Source organism: Notamacropus eugenii, chromosome 3 (genome assembly GCF_028372415.1).
Source record: "Notamacropus eugenii isolate mMacEug1 chromosome 3, mMacEug1.pri_v2, whole genome shotgun sequence".
Lineage (NCBI taxonomy): Eukaryota > Metazoa > Chordata > Mammalia > Diprotodontia > Macropodidae > Notamacropus > Notamacropus eugenii.
In genome coordinates, this window is record NC_092874.1 from 119,130,647 (window position 1) to 119,150,181 (window position 19,535).

The window sequence follows — 19,535 nt, forward strand, 5'->3', positions numbered from 1 at the left end:
GCATGCCATGCCAGTGCAGACCCAGCCCCAACAAACTAGCAGGAAGCACTAGGAGCAAGACCCTATTGCATTGCCCATCCTCAGATCTATCTGTGTTACAACCTCAGGAGGAAGAGGAAGAGGAGCAGTAGCACACCTGAACTTGGGGCCCCAGGAAAGTGGGGAGCCTGGTCACAATTCCAGAGTAGAAAAGAGTACTTGTGGTCACTCACAGACCAGAGCCCAGGCCAGGAGAATAGTAAGCACACCTTTACAGATCATACCACCTTGGAAGAACTGAAAGATTACAGAGCCCCAGAGCTAGCTTTGGAAAAAAACAGCACAAAAAGCTAAAGTTTGGGAAAGGGTATCCTCCATCTTGGTTGCAGAACCCCACTTCAGCATAAAGTCAAAAGTCAAGAAATAGGCTGGAAAAATGAGCAAACAATAGAAAAAAAAATCTGACTACAGAAGGTTAACTATGGTGACAAAAATCAACTAAGAAGAAGACAACCAAGTCAAAACTGCTACATCCAAAACCTGAAGGAAAAATATGAATTGGTCTCAGGCCATGGAAGAGCTGAAAAAGGATTTTAACAATCAAGTAAGAGAGGTAGAGGAAAAATTTGGGAAGAGAAATGAGAGTGATGCAAAAAAAATCATGGAAAAAGTCACCAGCTTGGTAAAGGAAGCACAAAAAAAAAAATACTGAAGAAAATAACACCTTAAAAAACACAATAGGGCAAATGGTAAAAGAGGTACAAAAAACCAATAAGGAAAATAATGCCTTGAAAATGGCCAAATGGAAAAATGTAAAGAAAAATTGACCAAAGTGGAAAACTCCTTAAAAAGCAGAACTTGTCAAATGGACAAACAAGATACAAAAATTCAGTGAAGAAAAGAACTCTTTAAAAAACAGAACTGGTCAAATAGAAAAGAAGGTGTAAAAGCTCACTCAAATAAATAATTCCTTAAAATCAGAATTGGGAAAGTGGAAGCTAATAGCTCTATGAGACATGAAGAAACAAAATCAAAAGAAAAAAAAAATATGAAATCTCACTGGAAAAACAACTGACCTGAAAAAGAGCTCCTGGAATGATAATCTAAGAATTATTGGACTATCTGAAAGCCATGGTAGAAAAGAAAAGAAAAATGAGCTTAAATAACATCTTTCAAGAAATTATCAAGGAAAACTGCCCTGATATTCTAGAGTGTAAAACAGAAATTAAAAGAAACCACCAATCACTTCCTGAAAGAGATCCCAAAACAAAAACTCTCAAGAATATTATAATCAAATTCCAGAGCTTCCAGGTCAAGGATGAGTGCGATAGGTTTAATGAAGACTTCTCAGATTGTAATTCTTCTCCCAGGAGTGAGGTAAGACCTAGACGCTCAAGGTTACAATATTTTTAGAATAGAATAGTTCCATATAAGGATATAAAACTGTGTAGTGTATTAGGGTCTCAATGATTGGATAAAATTTACATAATTCCTTGATGTCTTCATTTCAAAAGGGATTGGTTAGATTTCATGTCTAGAATGTAAGATCATATTCTCAGCTAATGAGGATAATGGTCAGTGGGGGAGGAGGGACTTGCGTTAGGGTCTATATAAATCACTGCCTTTTCTTTGTCTTTGACTTTCCTACTCCAGGTGAACTGGTGTAGGATTGTCCCGCTTCTCAAGAATCGAATAAATAAACTTTCTATAATCACTTTGAGAGGCCTCTGAGTAATTGATTTAAGTAGGGACCTGAGCCATCCCACACAGTTTGGGAGCGCGTTCCAGGATCTGTGACTTTTCAGAAAGACGGCTGGCAACTCGGTTCAAAGACTGGGCGCCCGTGGGGAGATTCCCCCATGGTCCTTGAAACGGGCTGCCAAGCCTCCCTCTCTGCAAAGTAACAACCCCAAGCAGAGGAACTCAGTGAGAACAGAAAGAATAGAGATAAGGACTCCAAAGACTCCGAAGCTGTGAAGTGGGTAAAAATGCCAACCAGTTGGTGTTGAAGTTTGCAGTCAGGCAACTTGTACGCGTATATGACCCGGCGGTAAGCACGGGGAGGGGAGGGGGGTCTGGGGGTCAATTCATTGAGTCTTAGATAGACTCAGGGAGAAGGTGACAACTCCCAACCAAATTAGTGGACTGCAGGACCCCAGGGTGAAGGGCCCCCCCCAAAAAACGTTTGCCAGGTGACTGCTGGTGGGTGGGCAACCCCCACTTGAGAGCTGGCAAGAAAGCTAGCAGGAGAGTTAGCAAGGAAGCTAGTAGGAGAGCCAGCAAGAGAGTTAGCAGGGGAGCTAGCATAATTCATTGAGTCTTAGACTTGGAGGTGTTGGTGACAACCCTCGTGCAAAATGGGACAGAAGCAGTACAAGAATCAAGCTTCAGAGTGGAGTCAGGAAGAAATACCGGTAAATAGTCCCTTGGGAAATCAATTACAAAATTGGCACCAATTACCAAATTATAGAGGAAAGGACAAGAAGAAGATGATTAAGTATTGTTGTTTCATATGGGGTGAAAAGATATCGGAGGAGGAGGCACAATCTGGCCAAATATGGTACCTCTGAGGATTGGGTTTGCCAAAAATTTAAACCTATACTATACTGTACTATTCTATTCTGTTAAATGTTTTGTCTGTATATGTTGTGTTGGTATTTCTGTGTGAATGAAAGTCTGTGTGTCTCTGTTTTTATCTGATAAGGTTGTAAATTTAGCCAGCCAGCCAGCAGGAGCAGAAAGGCTGAGCTGAACTGTCCTTGAAATTCCTGTTACTCCCCTTCTTCAACCTCTCCAGATTAGTTTCAGAGGGGTGGAGGGACAAGGAGGGAGAGAAAGGAAAAAAAAAAATTATTTTACTGTTCAGTTTATATGGTTGGTAACAGCAAGTAAAAGAATGTAGGAGAAGTGTCAGGTTAGGAGTAGAAAGAAGTTACGTGCAGTTTCAAAGTGGCTTGAGGGAAAGGCAAGAGAATTTAAGCAGGTAGAGATGATGAGAGGAGCAGAGGTACTGTGTAATCAGAAGGCTTGAAAGAAGTACAAAAGGGAGGGAGGGAATTTATCTTTTTCCCTCAGACCTAAGAGGCATGCTAGCAACCATTTAACCATTTCCTGCCTCACCCAAAAGAAGAAATTTTAGTGTAATGGGAAGTAACAGAAAGTTAATTGAATTCATTCTGGTCATATTTGGAATTGTGAATAGGTGAAATGTGTCATTCTTAATTTAACGTTTAAGATAGGTTAGAATTTATTAAAGTTTGGTGTAAGTAAACAGAAGATTAGAAAGTAAAAAAATCTCAAGTAAGCAACTTAGAGCTGAGAGTTTTGAATTTAGGTTTAATTAGATCAATATATTTGATGCCAGACAATGTATTTAAAGTAAAAAGATAATAAGTTTAGGATTTTCTTTTTCTTTGCAAAGTGGGAGGGCCAGAAGGGGGTGGCCTTGGGAATCCTGGCACAAATAAGAGGAGGGCAGAGATACCCAGTGGCATTTCTGCCAAAAATGTTAGATCCAGTAAGGAAGGGATAGGTATTTGTTAGATGCAACATTAATCTAATGTAACTGTTACACGATTTTAAATTTTGTAATTTATTACATATAGATTGGGGTTTTAAAAAGATGTGATAGAAATCTGATAATTTGAAACATGTTATTAAAAAAGGAGTTGAACAGGTTAATGGCTTATTTTAAGTTTTAAGTAAACTTAAGTTTAAATTTTTAGGTAATCCATCTAAATATTGTATTAGGAGTTGCATTGTTAAGTTAATTAATGAATTGGTTAAAAAGAGTTGTTATGAATTTTTTTTGTAAGAGTTTCCTTGTTGTAGCATTCTTATTAAGAAAATGAGAACGCTTTAAAAATGTACGTGTGTGTGTGTATATATATATATACACACACACATATATATATATGTGTGTGATTTTTCAAGCCTATTCCATCTGAGGATGTATTCTGTTAAAAGTTTATTTCTGCTGTTGAAAAGGAAATTTTAGTTAAAATTGTTTTTGCCATGAATCAAGCATTTACTCTAAAGTTATGTTTGTAAAAGAAAGTTTATGTGCAAATGTGAAAAGGCTTTGGCTTTAGGTCTTTTCTTGTGATTTCTGTCAATTAGTTTCAAGGGGATTGTGATAAATTGTAAACTGTTCGTAAGAGAGGAAATATCTGTTGTATTAAGAAATACTTTGTAAAATCTTTTGTATGGGTTTTTGGAAGGCCTACCTATCCAATTTGTATTTGTAAGTTACAAAAGTGGGAAGAATTTAGTTTCTCTAACAGGATATGAAAATGCAATCGATGTCATCTGAAATTTATTGTTCGGGTTCCTAGCTAAAACAATTTGTTATCACTTATGAAAATTATGTTTGCCATTTGTAATTCTAATGCTAAAACCTAAAGCTGGTACACTGTGTGTATATGTGGGGGAAAGAAGCAGTCCTCAGGCTAGTAACAAGTCCAGCCCCAGCAGCTGAGGAGATTGTATATAGAACTTGCTTTGGTGAGAATTTGAAAATGTGTAAGAAATGATCTTTAGTGATTGGCTTTTGAGGGAAAATTTAAGATCTAAGATGTAAATAAAATCCCTGGGAACATTCTTTCTAAAATTTAATGGGAATAAATAGATGTTGTATCATTGTTACATAGAACAACATTGGGATTTAAAGTTAACTGTAATTGTATTTTATTTACAGGGGGATTCAGGGAGAGGAGTCCCTTACAAAAAAAAAAAAAAAAGGTGGCCCCAGGTGGTCTAGGAGCTCCAGGAATGTCTTGATGGGAGTGGCCAGTAAACTGGAGATTTGGACTGATGGAATTAAGAGTGGGAAGTAGAATAGACTTGGGCATAGTGATAGAGTGGACCTTAAGAGAGCTGGTTCATGTGGAAAAAAACCAAGGAGTTTTCAAGGTGAGGTTTTCCAGGGCCTTTAGACAAATGGGACTAAAGTTCTTTTGGGGTAATGGACAAAGGTCCCAACTTGGAATGAGATCTTTACATGTTACAAAATGATGTAAAAGCAATTAGTATTAAAACAATTGACTGAATTAATTACTGAGACTAAATCAGAGACATCTTCAGTTTGGGAAAAAGAATTTTAGTCTAACTTTCTTAGAGGTAGGTAGTCTCTGGTAATATTTGGCACTGAAAGTTAAATGATTGTTTTGATTTGAATTCATTACATGAACATAAAAATTCAAGTTAGTGTTTGAACTTATCACATGAGTAGCTCATTCTTTTAGACTGAGCAGGGTTAGAAAGGGATAAAATAGTTTGGCAAACAGATATAAATCTATTAAAGCAATGACTATGATTGTTATTCAATCAGGAACAAGAACATGTATAGAAAGGCATGTAAGCTATTTAAGACTTGCTTCAAAAGATGTTTCTTGGCCAATGTGAAATTAGTCATGTTTGAAACTGATGATTGGAGCTTGCTATTTTAAGATTTTTGTGGGACTATTAACTGACTGTTCTTCTGAGTCTAACTCCAGGTGTGGATAGCAAGAGAGGCAGTCTGAGCCACTGATCCATGATGCCAGTAAGCCTGTGAGATGCTGGTATGAACTGCAAACAGGTGATCTCATGGGAAGGTCAGGAGAGCGGCTGTTCAGCCTGAGCTGAGGTAGGATTCTCCTGACTCAATTTCCCCACTGACACCTGGCAGACTTGAAGCCTGGCTGAACGCCAGTTGACAATCTACTCCTGCCTGGAATTGACATGAAGTCATGTCCCTACTCTTAGTGGCAAATTCCTAAAATCAGAAGTTTTATAAGTAATAATACCAGATCTGTTGAATAATAGATTGTTGGTAGGGGAACATCTGAGGTTAAGTCTAAAATTGAGCTAACAGGTTTAGGATTTTAGACCAACAACAATAAGTTAGAGTCCTCTAATTCTCAGTAATAGTGTGGAGATGATTAGGTCAAGGGCTTGTGAGACTAGCATGCATAGTTATTATTTTGTCTTAGTTGGTTAATGTTGGAAACAAAAAAAAAAATGGTTTGTGGACTATATTGTAAATGCTTTAAAAGAAGCATCACATGATCAGAAGTTGGAATTGTTTTATGATATGATATGCACTGTGTTAAAAATGATTATTTATTGTATTTATGTAAGTACTGGAGCCTGGTATTGACTCCTTAGTGAAATCTCATCTTCCTAATGAGGGAATGAATAATGACTTACTGTGAAATGTAGAAGCTGCATTTTAATGTGAATTTTCTTTTTTTTTAAGAAAAAAAAAGAAACATGACAATTTGTCAAAGTTTCAATTTTGATTTTTGTAAGAATGGTAATCTAAGATGGTATTAAGTTCAGTTCTGTAGGAGAGTGGACATCTGGATTTCTACAAGAAGATAAAGAAAAGAAGATGCTGAGATGCTGTGCTGACGACTGTTTGAAGGAGCATCCAGATCAGAAAATTGCATAAGATGATATTTCTCCCCAGACTGCTGTATGAGATGGAACCTCTAAATAGACTGTTCATTAATTTAAATCTCTGTATCTGTACTTATGACAAGGGGACTGCCCCCTGTAATTTGCTAATGTGTCAGTCAACTTTGCTTCCTTCCCATATTCATATAAAAGGGAGATAGATGAAGGGAAGGATTCATAAGGGAAAGAATGTGAAGAGGTATTTATTGATTGGATTTAGGTGTGGAAACAGGAATAAATAAGAGGAGGGGAGGAATATGGGTAAGATTGAACCTTGAACTATCTATTCCCCCATCCCAATTCAGAAAATGTTTAGCATGATTGGGAAGCCAGTAGACAAAGTTATGGAAGGTTATTGCATTTAAAAATTTTAAAGTTGTTTACTGTCATTTATAATTATTACTATTAGTTATTAAACTCCCAAGCCTCATGCTTGGGAGACACACTTTGTCAGTATTAAAAGCTCCGTTTGAAGCATGTGTGAGAATGCAAAGAATTTGGAAAGGGATAGCCAATGAGGCATATATATAAATTCATTATAAGTTTTGTTATTTGGGGAACTATACTAGGATTATTATTGTTTGTTATTAACAGGATTCTCTGTTCAGCAATTGTCCTAAGCCATTTACCACAACATCTAAACAGGACTCTTCTATTAAGATTGTGTGGACTTGACAAACCTTGGGAACAATGCAACCAAAATGTAATACCTTGGGAATGTCCCTTTTAGGCATGATCCTGCTCCCACTGCTGGGACACCAGGCCCCAGTTATCAACCTCCCCTCTTGAAAATATGTTCCTGGACCTAATTCAGACCACTGCGGATACCTCTGAGGTATCCAGTTGTTGGATTTGTGGGGGACCTTAGCGGTTAAGTCAAGTTCAGTCTGGATTTTAAGTAATAGATCTGTAGTACATGACACAACAAGATTCTGGACAAGCCAAGAGAAACACCAATGGTCTTTGTCCGAATCAGTTCCAGGCGAACACTGTTTAAATCAAACAGGACCCGAATTACAGGAGACATGGTTGGGAGAAAGTAATTGTAAGCGAACATTCACATGAAGACCAGAAACCCTGGCTTGTCTTGATTGTGCCCAGTATGCAAACAGATGGGATCAGAACAGTATTACCTGCTCAGATGGTAGTGATTCCCTGTACCCACTTATTCTTCCCATCATCTTCATACGAGGAGAGAACAAAAGGGGAATATCACAGGAGTTGCGGGTATAAGTTTTACAACCCCTCTGATCCCAGAAAACCATGTGAAGGGGGTCACGACTATGACTGTTTGTGGAGTTGCATATATATGAATAGTACTAAGAATAACACAGAATATAAAGAATGGGTATGGAAGTGGGAGAATGGAACACATAGGATGATGTTTGATACTTTCTGGAGTGTAATCAATAGAACTGGGGAGAATTATCAACACTGTATATGGAAGAGGAAACAACAACTATGGAAGTGTAAGTCAGAGATCATGAAAGGGGGACCATTAGGCCCGGACGATGTGAAGTACTTTCCGGCTGTGGATTATAGAGTAAGACTGTTTCGAGAGGAAAATCCTGCTTTGAGAGGACATTATTGGATATGTGGACAGACAGCTTATACTCACCTTCCGCTAAACTGGACAGGTGTTTGTTACATTGGATTGGTGAGACCTAAATTCTTTTTCTTGCCTGAATCAGGGAAACAGCATCTAGGGGTCCCTCTACATGATGATCTAGCCAAAAGGAAGAGGAACATTGACACCTTCCTCACTCAGACTAGAAATACAAATGGGTGGGGTGACACTTGGCCTCCTGAGAGGATAATCAGAGAGTACGGGCCTGCAACTTGGGCTCAGGATGGGAGTTGGGGTTACAGAATCCCTATATATCTATTAAATAGACTAATCAGACTCCAAGCAGTAGTTGAAATTATAACCAATCAAACAGCAAAAGCTTTGGACTTATTGGCCAATCAAGCCACACAAACTAGGCAAGCAGTACTGCAACATAGACTGATCTTAGATTATTTACTTGCAGAAGAAGGGGGAGTTTGTGGGAAACTCAATTTATCTACATGTTGCTTAAAAATTGATGATAATGGAAGGATAGTGAAAGAGATCACCAAGAATATCAGGAAAGTTGCCCACGTTCCTGTACAAATTTGGAACTCCCTTTTCAATACGTCTTGGTGGTCCTGGTTTGAAGGGAGCTGGTGGAAGAGATTACTGTGGTTTGGCCTCATAGCAATTAGTGGTATCATATTACTTCCTATTTGTTTACCTTGTTTGATTTCACTTATTACTAAAATAGTTAGAAATTCTCCCCTAAAACTTGCTAGAGTAGAAGAGAGGACTGAAGGAGCCATTCGGTTGATGATGCTAAAGAAGGAAGGATGGGCACCTGTGGAGACAAGAGACAGGAATGACCCTGATTGGGATGAAGAGATTAACAGAAGTGTGAGATCATGTATAGAACTTTGGTTGAAATATCCGTGAGAAGTCTTCAGGTTAATAAATAAGAGGAGGGATTGAATGGGATAGGTTTAGTGAAGACTTCTCAGATTGTAATTCTTCTCCCAGGAGTGAAGTAAGACCTAGATGCTCAAGGTTACAATATTTTTAGAATAGAATAGTTCCATATAAGGATATAAAACTGTGTAGTGTATTAGGGTCTCAATGATTGGATAAAACTTACATAATTCCTCGATATCTTCATTTCAAAAGGGATTGGTTAGATTTCATGTCTAGAATGTAAGATCATATTCTCAGCTAATGAGGATAATGGTCAGTGGGGGAGGAGGGACTTGCGTTAGGGTCTATATAAATCACTGCCTTTTCTTTGTCTTTGACTTTCCTACTCCAGGTGAACTGGTTTAGGATTGTCCTGCTTCTCAAGAATCGAATAAATAAGCTTTCTGTAATCACTTTGAGAGGCCTCTGAGTAATTGATTTAAGCAGGGACCTGACCCATCCCACACAAGGAGAAAATATTGAAAGAAGCCAGAAAGAAACAATTCAAGTATCAAGGAACCACAGTCAGAATAACACCAGACTTAGCAGTTTCTACCTTAAAGGGTTGGAGGGCTTGAAATAGGATATTTCAGAAAGCAAAGGTGCTAGAATTACAACCAAGAATTATCTACCCAGCAACTGAGTATAATCCTTCAGAGGAAAAAAATTAGATATTTAACAGGCAGTTTTGAGATGAAGGAATTAAAACTATATTTAATCATATGAAAAAATGCTCTAAATCAGTACTGGTTAGAGAAATGCAAATTAAAATAACTGTGAGGTACCATATCACACCTATCGGATTGGCTAACATGACAAAACAGGAAAATGATAAACGCTGGAGATGTGGGAAAATTAGAACACTAATGCATTGTCGATGGAGTTGTGAAACTGATCTAACCATTCTGAAAGAGCTACGCTCAAAGGGCTATAAAATTGTACATATCTCTGACTCTAGACACTTCTAGATCTGTATTCCAAAAAGATCATAAAAATGGAAAAGGATCCACATGTGCAAAAATATTTATAGCAGCTCTTTTTTGCGGTGGCCAGAAATGGAAATTGAGGGCATGCCCATCAATTGGGGAATGGTTGAACAAGTTGTGTTACATAAATGTAATGAAATACATCATAAGAAATGATGAGCAGGCAGCCTTCAGAAAAACCTACAACTAAAGCTGAAGTAAGCAAAACCAGGGGAACATTGTACACAGTACCAATAACATTGTGCCATAACCAACTCTGATAGATTTAGCTCTTCTCAGCAATGCAAGGATCTAAGACAATTCCAAAAGACTCATGATGGAAAATGCTACCCACATCCACAGAAAGAATTATGGAGTCTGAATGTAGATCAAAGCATACTATTTTCTTTTTTTGTTTCTTTCTTCTTTCTTGTAGTTTTTCCCTTTGGTTCTATTCTTTTTTACAACATAGGTAATGTGGAAATATGTTCAATATGATTATACATATATAGTCTATATCAAATTGCATGTCTTCTTGGGGAAGGGGGAACAAATTTAGAACTCAAAGTCTTATAGAGATCAATACTGAAAACTAAAACTACATAAAAATACACATTTTTTAAAAACAAATATTCAATGCAATAGAAGTTTTCCTGACAAAAAGACCAGAGCTGAATAGAAATTGTGACTTTCAAATACAAAACTCAAAAGAAATATAAAAAGGTAAACAGGAAAGAGAAATCATAAAGGTTTCAATAATAAATTGTTTACATTCCTACATGGGAAGATGTTACTTGTAACTCCTAAAATACCTTCTCATTTAATAAGGAGAAGACATAGACAGAGGGCATGAGTATAAGTTAAATATGATGGGATGATTATCTAAAAACATAAAATTAAGGGGTATCAAAGAGGAATACACTGAAAGAAGGGGAAAGGGAGGAGTACAATAGGATAAATTATCTGATATGAAAGAGTTTTACCTTGGAGGGAAAGCATGTGAACCTTGCTCTCATCAGAACTGGCTCAAACAGGAAATAACATACACACTCAACTGGGTACAGAAATCTATCTTAACTCTACAGGAAAGTAGGAGAGGAAGGGGATAAGAAAAGAGGAGGGGGTGATTAAAGGGAGGACAGATTGGGGTAGATAAGAGACAGAAGTAAAACACTTTTAAGGAGACACAGAGTGAAAGGAAAGAGAGAGAGAGAGTAGGATAAATAGGGCAAAAAACACGATGGAGGCAAATACACTGCATTCATAACTGTGAAAAAAAATTTCACAGCAAATTTCTCTGATAAAGACCTCACTTCTCAAATATATGGAGAATGGAGTCAAATTTATAAAAACAAAAGCCATTTCTAAACTAATAAATGATCAAAGGATACAAACAGGCATTTTTTAGACAAAGGAATCAAAACTATAATCACATGAAAAAAATGCTTTAGAACACTACTGATTAAAGAAATGTGAATTAAAACAACTCTGAGCTACCTACCACCCTACACCTCTCAAACTGGCTAATATGACAGAAAAAGAAAATGACAAATGTTGGAGGGGATGTGAAGTAACTAAGACACTATGTACTGTTGGTAGTGGTATACTAATTAAACCATTCTCTAGAGTAGTTCAGAAGTATGCCCAAAGGGCTATAAAACCATGAATAATCCTTTGACCCCAGCATTACCACTAACAGGTATCCAGAAAGGAATAAAACAAACAAAAAGGAAAAGATTTATATGTACAAAAATATTTACAGTACCTCTTTTAATGGTGGCAAAGAACTGGAAATTGAGAGGATGTCCATCAATCGAGGAATGTCTGAACTGGTGGTAATATATGATTTTAATGGAACAGTGTTGTGCCATAAAAAATGATAAGCAGGCTGCTCTCAGAAAAACCAGTGGACTTACATGAACTGATGCAAAGTAAAACAAGCAGAACCAGGAGAATATTGTAAATAGTAAGAGTAATATTGTACAACAACAAACTATGAATGAACTTAGCTATTCTCAGCAATACAATGATCCAAGACAATTCCAAAGGATAATGAAAAATGCTCTCCATCCCCAGAGAAAGAACTGATGGAGTGTGAATGCTGACTGAAGTATACTTTTTCTTTAGTTTCTTGGATTTTGTTTTTCTATGTTTTCTTTCACAACATGACTAACATAAAAATGTTCTGCATGACTGCAAAGGGGAAGGGAGGGAGGAAAGGAGAGAATTTGGAACTCAAAATTTTTTTTAAATGTTAAAAGTTGTTTTTATATGTTTTTACATACATTGGGGGAAAATATCATTAGAGATTTTTAAAAATATGTAGACCTGCAATAGTACATACTTAAGTTGTGCTATAAAATGAGCCAAACAAAAATGATGACATAAAATGTAAAGAGAAAAAATTAGCATTTTGGGTCTGTTATTCTTATTGTATTGTGAAAGCATGCCCATATTCCCTTCTAAACCCCAATTACCCCATACCCCTAAAAAAGAAAAAAAAACCTGACCTTCAGAACCCCGTGTGATTTTACTAAAATTGGTAAAGGTCTTTTTGCATCCCTTTAAACCTCAGTATACCTTTGCTTTAATTTACCTGTATTCTGATAGAGCTTACAAAAAGTAATCCCAAGACTTGGGAAAGGTGAACCTGGCTGCTAAAGACTATTTAAAACAACAGAAAGTCAGAATTAAGGCTAGAGAGAATATCTCCACAGACACGCTACAACTATCAGAAAGATGCAACACATTCAAGTTTTTCAACATCTCCTTGTACAGTTGGTGTCCTTAGTGCAGTTTCTCCGAAGTTAGAGGCTAATTCTAACTCAAAATATCAACTCCTTCACAGTTTTCACCAAAGCCAAAGGAAAGATAGTAGGCAGAAGAGTTCAAAAGTCATATGAGCAAGGTCAAATAAAAGATTTTTTTTAAAAGTATATCCCTGATATATTCTTATCCTCTTTTTTGTCCTTTAAAATAAAAATGAAGCAATAAAATGAAATTTAGATAACTTGTTTGTCAATAGTATCATGAATGAGAACAGCCTTTACAAATTAAATAGTAACTTTCTGGCCTACCAAACATTTATCAATCACTAAAAGTAACAAAACTAGGCTGGTCTCCTTTCATTCCAGAGTATTGCTAATGGAAAAACAAAACAAAACAAAACAAAATGTCACCAAAAACACATCTAGTGAGAGATAAGAAACAGTTTAAACAAACTACCAACTGGTTAATCTACTTATAGTCTACCATTCACAAAAACTGTAGCATGACGTCAATGTTTTCTCCCATCTCCATATGCAGAGGTTAACCATTTGTCTTACTGTCCCCAATTTATGACATCTGATTTCCTACATCTATACTGTACAAAATCAGAAGCCTGTAGTTATTCTCTAAGACAGTAGTTGGTCTGAGAGCTCAGAATGGTTTTTACATCTTTAAATAAAGTTTTATTATTTTTAAAATGACAAAAAAACTGTTCTGAGCTTGCTGGCATATAATAACAGCAAGATGGAATCTGACCGCCCCTGCTTTGAGCAATAGACAATACACACTATGTAAAGTTTCAAGAAGAAAAAATGTCATTGAAAATGTGAAGACAGTAATAAAGACAAAAATGACTAAAATACTTTTATTGGAATTTAAAGAAATGCCATACTGCTCAGATATGGAAACAATTTTCAGTATATACCTACATAAAATTTTTCCTTTCAAAGAGCTTCTTTAACAAATACAGCCTATGTTTGGACCAACGCAGAAAATAAGAATTAAGTTACCAAATGCTAAATTTTTTTAGCTCATAGTCTATGAATCTGCTTAATATTTTAATAACTGTGTTATTATTCAGTTGTGTCCAACTCTTCATGACCCCAAGGACCACACAATCCATGGGATTTTCTTGGCAAAGCTACCATATTGGTTTGCCATTTCCTTCTCCAGTGGATTGAGGCAAATAGAGGTTACGTAACTTGCCCAGGGTCACAGAGCTAGTAAGTTGTTGATTTCATACTGTATTCAGGTTTTCCTGACTTCAGATCCAGCAATCTCTCTACTAAGCGCCCTAGATGCCTTTTGATAAGTATAGGTTAATAGAATGGGCTTGTGATCAATATCTATTATATTTTGTCCATTTAAAAACACTGCACCTAAAAGGCGTTCCAAGGATTTATAAGACTATCCAAAAAGTTCATGGAACACACACAAAAAAATTGTACACAGTAACAGTAATATTGTACAATGCTGAACTATGAATGAACTTAGCTATTCTCAGCAATACAATGATCCAAGACAATTCCAAAAAATTATGAAAAATGCAAAGGATTATGAAAAATGCTACCCATCTCCAGAGGAAGAACTAATGGAGTCTGAATGCTCACTGAAGTATACTTTTTCTTTAATTTCCTGCCTGCTCCAAAACAATAATGTGCCAGTCATCCAAAATCTTTTCCCCTAACAGTACCAAGAAATAATGAGGAGTCAACACGACAGTGTGACAACAAACATGAAATGACAATGATTCTGCCCCACAAAAGCACCAACAGTTTCACACAATTAGCCTGGAATGTCCTCTCATGAGCCTTTTCTAACTCATCCGTTGGGAAACACTGTTACTATTCTAACAAAATGCTCAAAGAAAGGACACAAGTCCTCCCACAATAGTTTCCTCAACATTTACTTTATCTTCTGGCTTTTCCGGTATGAGTCTATTTTGATAATTCTGTGAGAAATATTTTGAAGCTCCTCAATCTAAAATGAAAAAGCCTGTGCTAATAACCTTTCCTCCCTGCTGATGCTCCAATAAAGAACTGGGGTCTAATTCAGGCTTTGACACTATGCTGGAGGGAGGGCTTGGTCATCTCATTTTTTTCAAACTTCAAATGTCTTTATTTGTGATAGGGATGAAACTGAGAAAAGATATAATTTAAGGTCCCTTCCAGATCTCAAATTCTAAATGTTAAGTGCTCATAATAAAGACAATCAAGTCAAATGTTTTAAATAGTATTTATTGTTGAATGGGAATCCTTTATTTGATCATGATCAGGTCACACTGTAACTTTGAAAAGTTAGAAAACCCTTAAAGGAAGAGATTTTTTAAATGCTTTTCAGTAGAAGAAAAATACAATTATGAGCAGTACCAACTACTGTCAGCATCACTATTGTTTCAAGATTTATCAATAGAAAAATAAGGCATAAGCTCAAATTTCCTTGGATGACTTTCTAAGAGACTGCAGCCACATAAATCATTCTCCCAATGAGTTTTTCTGCACTATAGAATCATCATTAATTATGCTCAATTAACATTTGTCACAATTAGCATATGAATCTTGGGTAAATTTATAATACAGCAAAACTCTAATAGGCTGTATGCAGATGTTTTAATAAATGAGGTTCCTTGTATAATTGGCACATACAGTACTTATTTGAACCATTTAAAAGAACTAAAAACATAAGCAGACTACTGCACTTGCAGCAAGTTGTTGAAAGCAGCAGAACAAAGGACAGGCCCCAATTTCCTCCTCTGTCATAACACTGCATCACAATTCACTGTGCCTCCCAAGGAAGGGTATACGCTCTGGTAATAGTCTACATTTATTTAGTGTTTGACAGTTTACAAATGAAATGAAACACATCAAAGTACGTTGTAAACTGTAAAATGTGACACAGAGGTAAGGGGTATTATTTGATCTCCAACTTCCACCTATGAGAATACAGTAGCATTTAATAAATGTTTGCTGAATGAAAGGAAAAATTGGTCTCATTTGTAATACGGATTCCTGAAAAGCACTGCAAGTAAACATACTGACTGAAGGAAAGTAAAGCTATATAGGTTAAAACTATCAGAAAGTCATACAGAAGGAAAAGAAAGTAAAGGAAAATACAAATGTATAGTCTGTCAGCGTGTTTCAAACTGAGACTTCAAGAATTCAGAGATTTAAACTCAGTTCCCTTCCCTGAGAGAGAGAGAGAGAGAGAGAGAGAGTGTGTGTGTGTGTGTGTGTGTGTGTGTGTGCGCATGTGTGTGTATGTGTATTCTCTTTTCGGATATATAAAAGTAGCCATGCCTGAGGTTTTAATAGGATTTTTCTGTTTTGGAGGTAGCATTCCAATCTCCAGCTATTCAGTTTTGTTCTCTAAAGGCTACTGGGCCCTGCTTTTTCCCTAGCAATATTACATAAGATATAGCAACTACTACTTCAAGAATACTCAGTAATCTAATGGAATCTAAGTTCAGAGACTACTCCCAGGATAGCAAGAATCCTGTTGGAAAATAAAGGTGCAATGCAGATCTACAGTCTTTTAAAATGGACTATATTTAAATGGAATAATAACAAACAGCAGTTACTTGTTTTCCTCTCTACAAAAAAAACTTGAAATTGGAAATGCTTTCTATAATTAAGACTTTCCCATTTAGCGCACTTGGCCTTTCTGCACTCTCCCACTATGTTTTTAATAAGAACAGAAACCAAAAGGACTGCTATTTACTTCCTTATTCATCCAACAGCATCATCAATGAAGTAAGCAGAAATGTGGACAACCCTGGAAGGAATGTTTGTTAACTAGACATTTCTGCAGAGCCAGCTATGCAGAACCCAAAGCAATATAAAATATGCCTTGAATATGCCTCACAAATATAGTTGCTCTCAATTTCCCTCAAGATTTTTTCTCTTCAAAGTAAGAAGAACAAGTTTATTGCACAAACTCTAGACTGGAATAATGAGTTTTTAGTGGTTTCTTGACTCTATTACTAGGTTGTATAAACCATGCCTCCTGACCAGCTTGCACTATATGAAAGATGCAAATGAATGTATTTAAATTGAAAAACTGATATTAAAAAAGCACAATAGTAACTGTGTTTAGCTCAGTGATCAGGTACAATCACTAGAGATTATGTATTTTCTCCTTTTCTCCTAACTCCTAAAAATAAATGTCCTCAAATAATAGCTTTTAAAAGACAGGAACTATATCTAAATAGCAGCTTTGTAACTATCCTAGTGCTGAGTAGATTATACATAGTAGGTCTTTAACAAATGATTAAGTGAAAAAGGAAAAATATTAAATCTCCACACACACCTCTAGTTAAAGGCATGCTATATACTCTTTAAATTCTTGTCATGCTTTGATATCTTAAGTGATTTTTATAATGGAATGTTCCACTTTTACTCCAAATTTTATTTTATCTCTATTTCTTTTGCAGAGCTGAAAGTTGTTCTTTTAGAACTAAGTAAAATTTAAAATATATCAAAAGATGTTAGAAGGCAGTGAGTTTATTGGATTTGGTTGTTTAGCATTCCACTCAGTGTCTTATATAGGTGAGCATTCAATAACATATGATGCTAATGACTCTGTCTTGAACACTTTAGTAAGGAAACTGAAGGTCCAGCCACTCAGGTCATTTCAACTCAATAAAGAATCATTAACTACCAGGCTAAATCAATTTTCCTTAATTTGCTCTTCTGTAAAATGATGGTACTGATATCCTGTCTTACAAAATTGTGGAAGATCAATGCCTGATAAGTGTTTAAATACACACAAGACAATACAACTATTTGCTGAGTGCCTCATATCTTTTACTACTGTGTTAGCCATTAGAGTGGGTTAATAATAACAGTTCACATTTTTAGGAGACTTTAAAGTGAATTTTTAACATATGCCTATTTCTTTATCTGTAGATAAAGTTTATATATTATTTCCACTTAGAGATGAAGAAACAGGAATAGGTTAAAAATCTTGCTCAGGGTCACACAGCAATGACAAAGCAAGGCCTGAATCAAGGTCTTCTACAAGATCAGTACTTTTCTCTATTACATCACTGTATGGTTAGGTTATAAAGTAACAAGACTGGTTCTCAAATAAATATACACAAACTCATACATTCTTTTCAAAGTAATTCTCTTAGAAGGTAATATATTTCTTATAATTGTACTAATATTTCTGTTAACATTTTAAAAAAATTTTGTTTTAGAACTGTTGAAAAATCATCTTGTAACCTACACAAGAAAATCATAATTACTTCATTAAACAAACCATCACTAATGATAAAGGTTTTTTTTTTAAACCAAAAATATAGTTTATCAGATTCTGGGTTTTTTCTTTTTTTCGGGGCCATGGACCTTTTATTTGTAGTCTTGGAGATGCTTATGGATTACCCCTTCATAAAATAATATTTTTAAATAATTGAAAGAAATGCTAAATTTCAACTGGATGTTAGTGAAAATAAAGATGCTGAAGGCAGCATTGTTGAAATGAATGTGTATCCTCCCCAGATATCTATTCTAGCTCTTACTTAGTACAAATGCTATTTGAATGTGTAAAATATAGTATGTTTGAACCTTATACTAAGACCTCCTGTTCTCAAAGAGGTTATCGCTTTAATGAGAGGATAAGATGTATACATTTAAGCATGATATTGTCAATATAAACAGCAGAATTAACTTTATAAACACACAAAAGCAAATCTAAACTTACATTCTAAATATCTTACCATTTACAGCTTTTTCAATCAACTCTTCGCAAGCATCAAAATCACCCTTCAACACCAGTTTGTCATGCAGATCAGTTAACATGGGATGTTCCAGTGCAATCTTCGTTTTTTTCTGTAGTGATTCAAAAGCTTCAGTGTAGTTGTGTTGACGGAAGTGTTTCAGACAAAGGCGAATGGCTTCCTGTTCACGGTACTACTAGAACACAAGAGAAATTAAAAGGAGAGATTTGCTTTGTAGTGACTGCTAATGGTGCAAAATATCAATTTAAAAGCCAAGAAATCTACTATTAACAGGAGCAAAGTACTAATTTTCCACCCCCCCATTTTCCTAAAATAGAAGCATCTTTTTTCCATATAAATGCCAAAAGCCATTAACTTTTTTTGTCCAAGTACTTGCCAATCATCATGATAAAGGAAAGTAATAAAGTAACCATTTCTATAACTATTTGAAATTATTTATATAAGTATGCCAATCAACATTTACATAACTATACATTTTGGAAGAAAAAAATGGGTCCTTTTCACTAAAAGAAAATAAATGTAAGAATTACATAAGAATATGTATAAACATGGGACTTTTAGGAATTAACCTCATTATACTCTGAAGGTGAAGTAGGTCATGATGCTTAATGTGCTTTGCTGCTCAAGAAATATTACATAATAGCTCTCACATTTCAGTAAAACAACCATTATTCCCAGGCATTTACATACTCTCACCTCCACACATATACAATACTAGACTACAAACCAGGTAATATAAGTATCAACCATGTGACCTATTCAGTTTCTCTGTCACTACAAAACGATAATATAATAAAACTTCAATTTACCAGACATGCTCTACTCCTCAACAAAGGATATCAAATAACTGATTTTTCCTGCCCAACTTCTCCACAGTTACAAAGGAGAAAATGCTGAAGCCAAAAATACAATTTCTATACTTTCTAAAGCTACCATACTACACAATAAGATTTAATCATAAGTATGACATTAAAAACATCACAAGACGCTTTGAAAGAGAAACTTTCAATTGCCATCCCTTATTTAGTGAGACAAGAATACCACTTAAACTTCTGAAAAAGATCTGTCCAACAAGAATCAAAACAGAACAAAACAAACAGATCATAAGACTCTGTCATTAGTCCTTTTCTCTTTCTATATATAC

At 35.7% G+C, this 19,535-nt stretch overlaps 1 protein-coding gene across 2 annotated transcripts in view; it reads right to left on the reverse strand.

Moving 5' to 3' along the window:
- The window catches only part of MKLN1 (muskelin 1), a 244,633-nt gene that overhangs the window by 133,404 nt on the left and 91,694 nt on the right, over window positions 1-19,535 (reverse strand). For both annotated transcript variants that reach the window (XM_072650124.1, XM_072650123.1), the window contains exon 6: window positions 18,371-18,563. In XM_072650124.1, coding sequence (XP_072506225.1) covers window positions 18,371-18,563 — 193 coding nt within the window. The remainder of the gene's footprint in view (window positions 1-18,370; window positions 18,564-19,535) is intronic.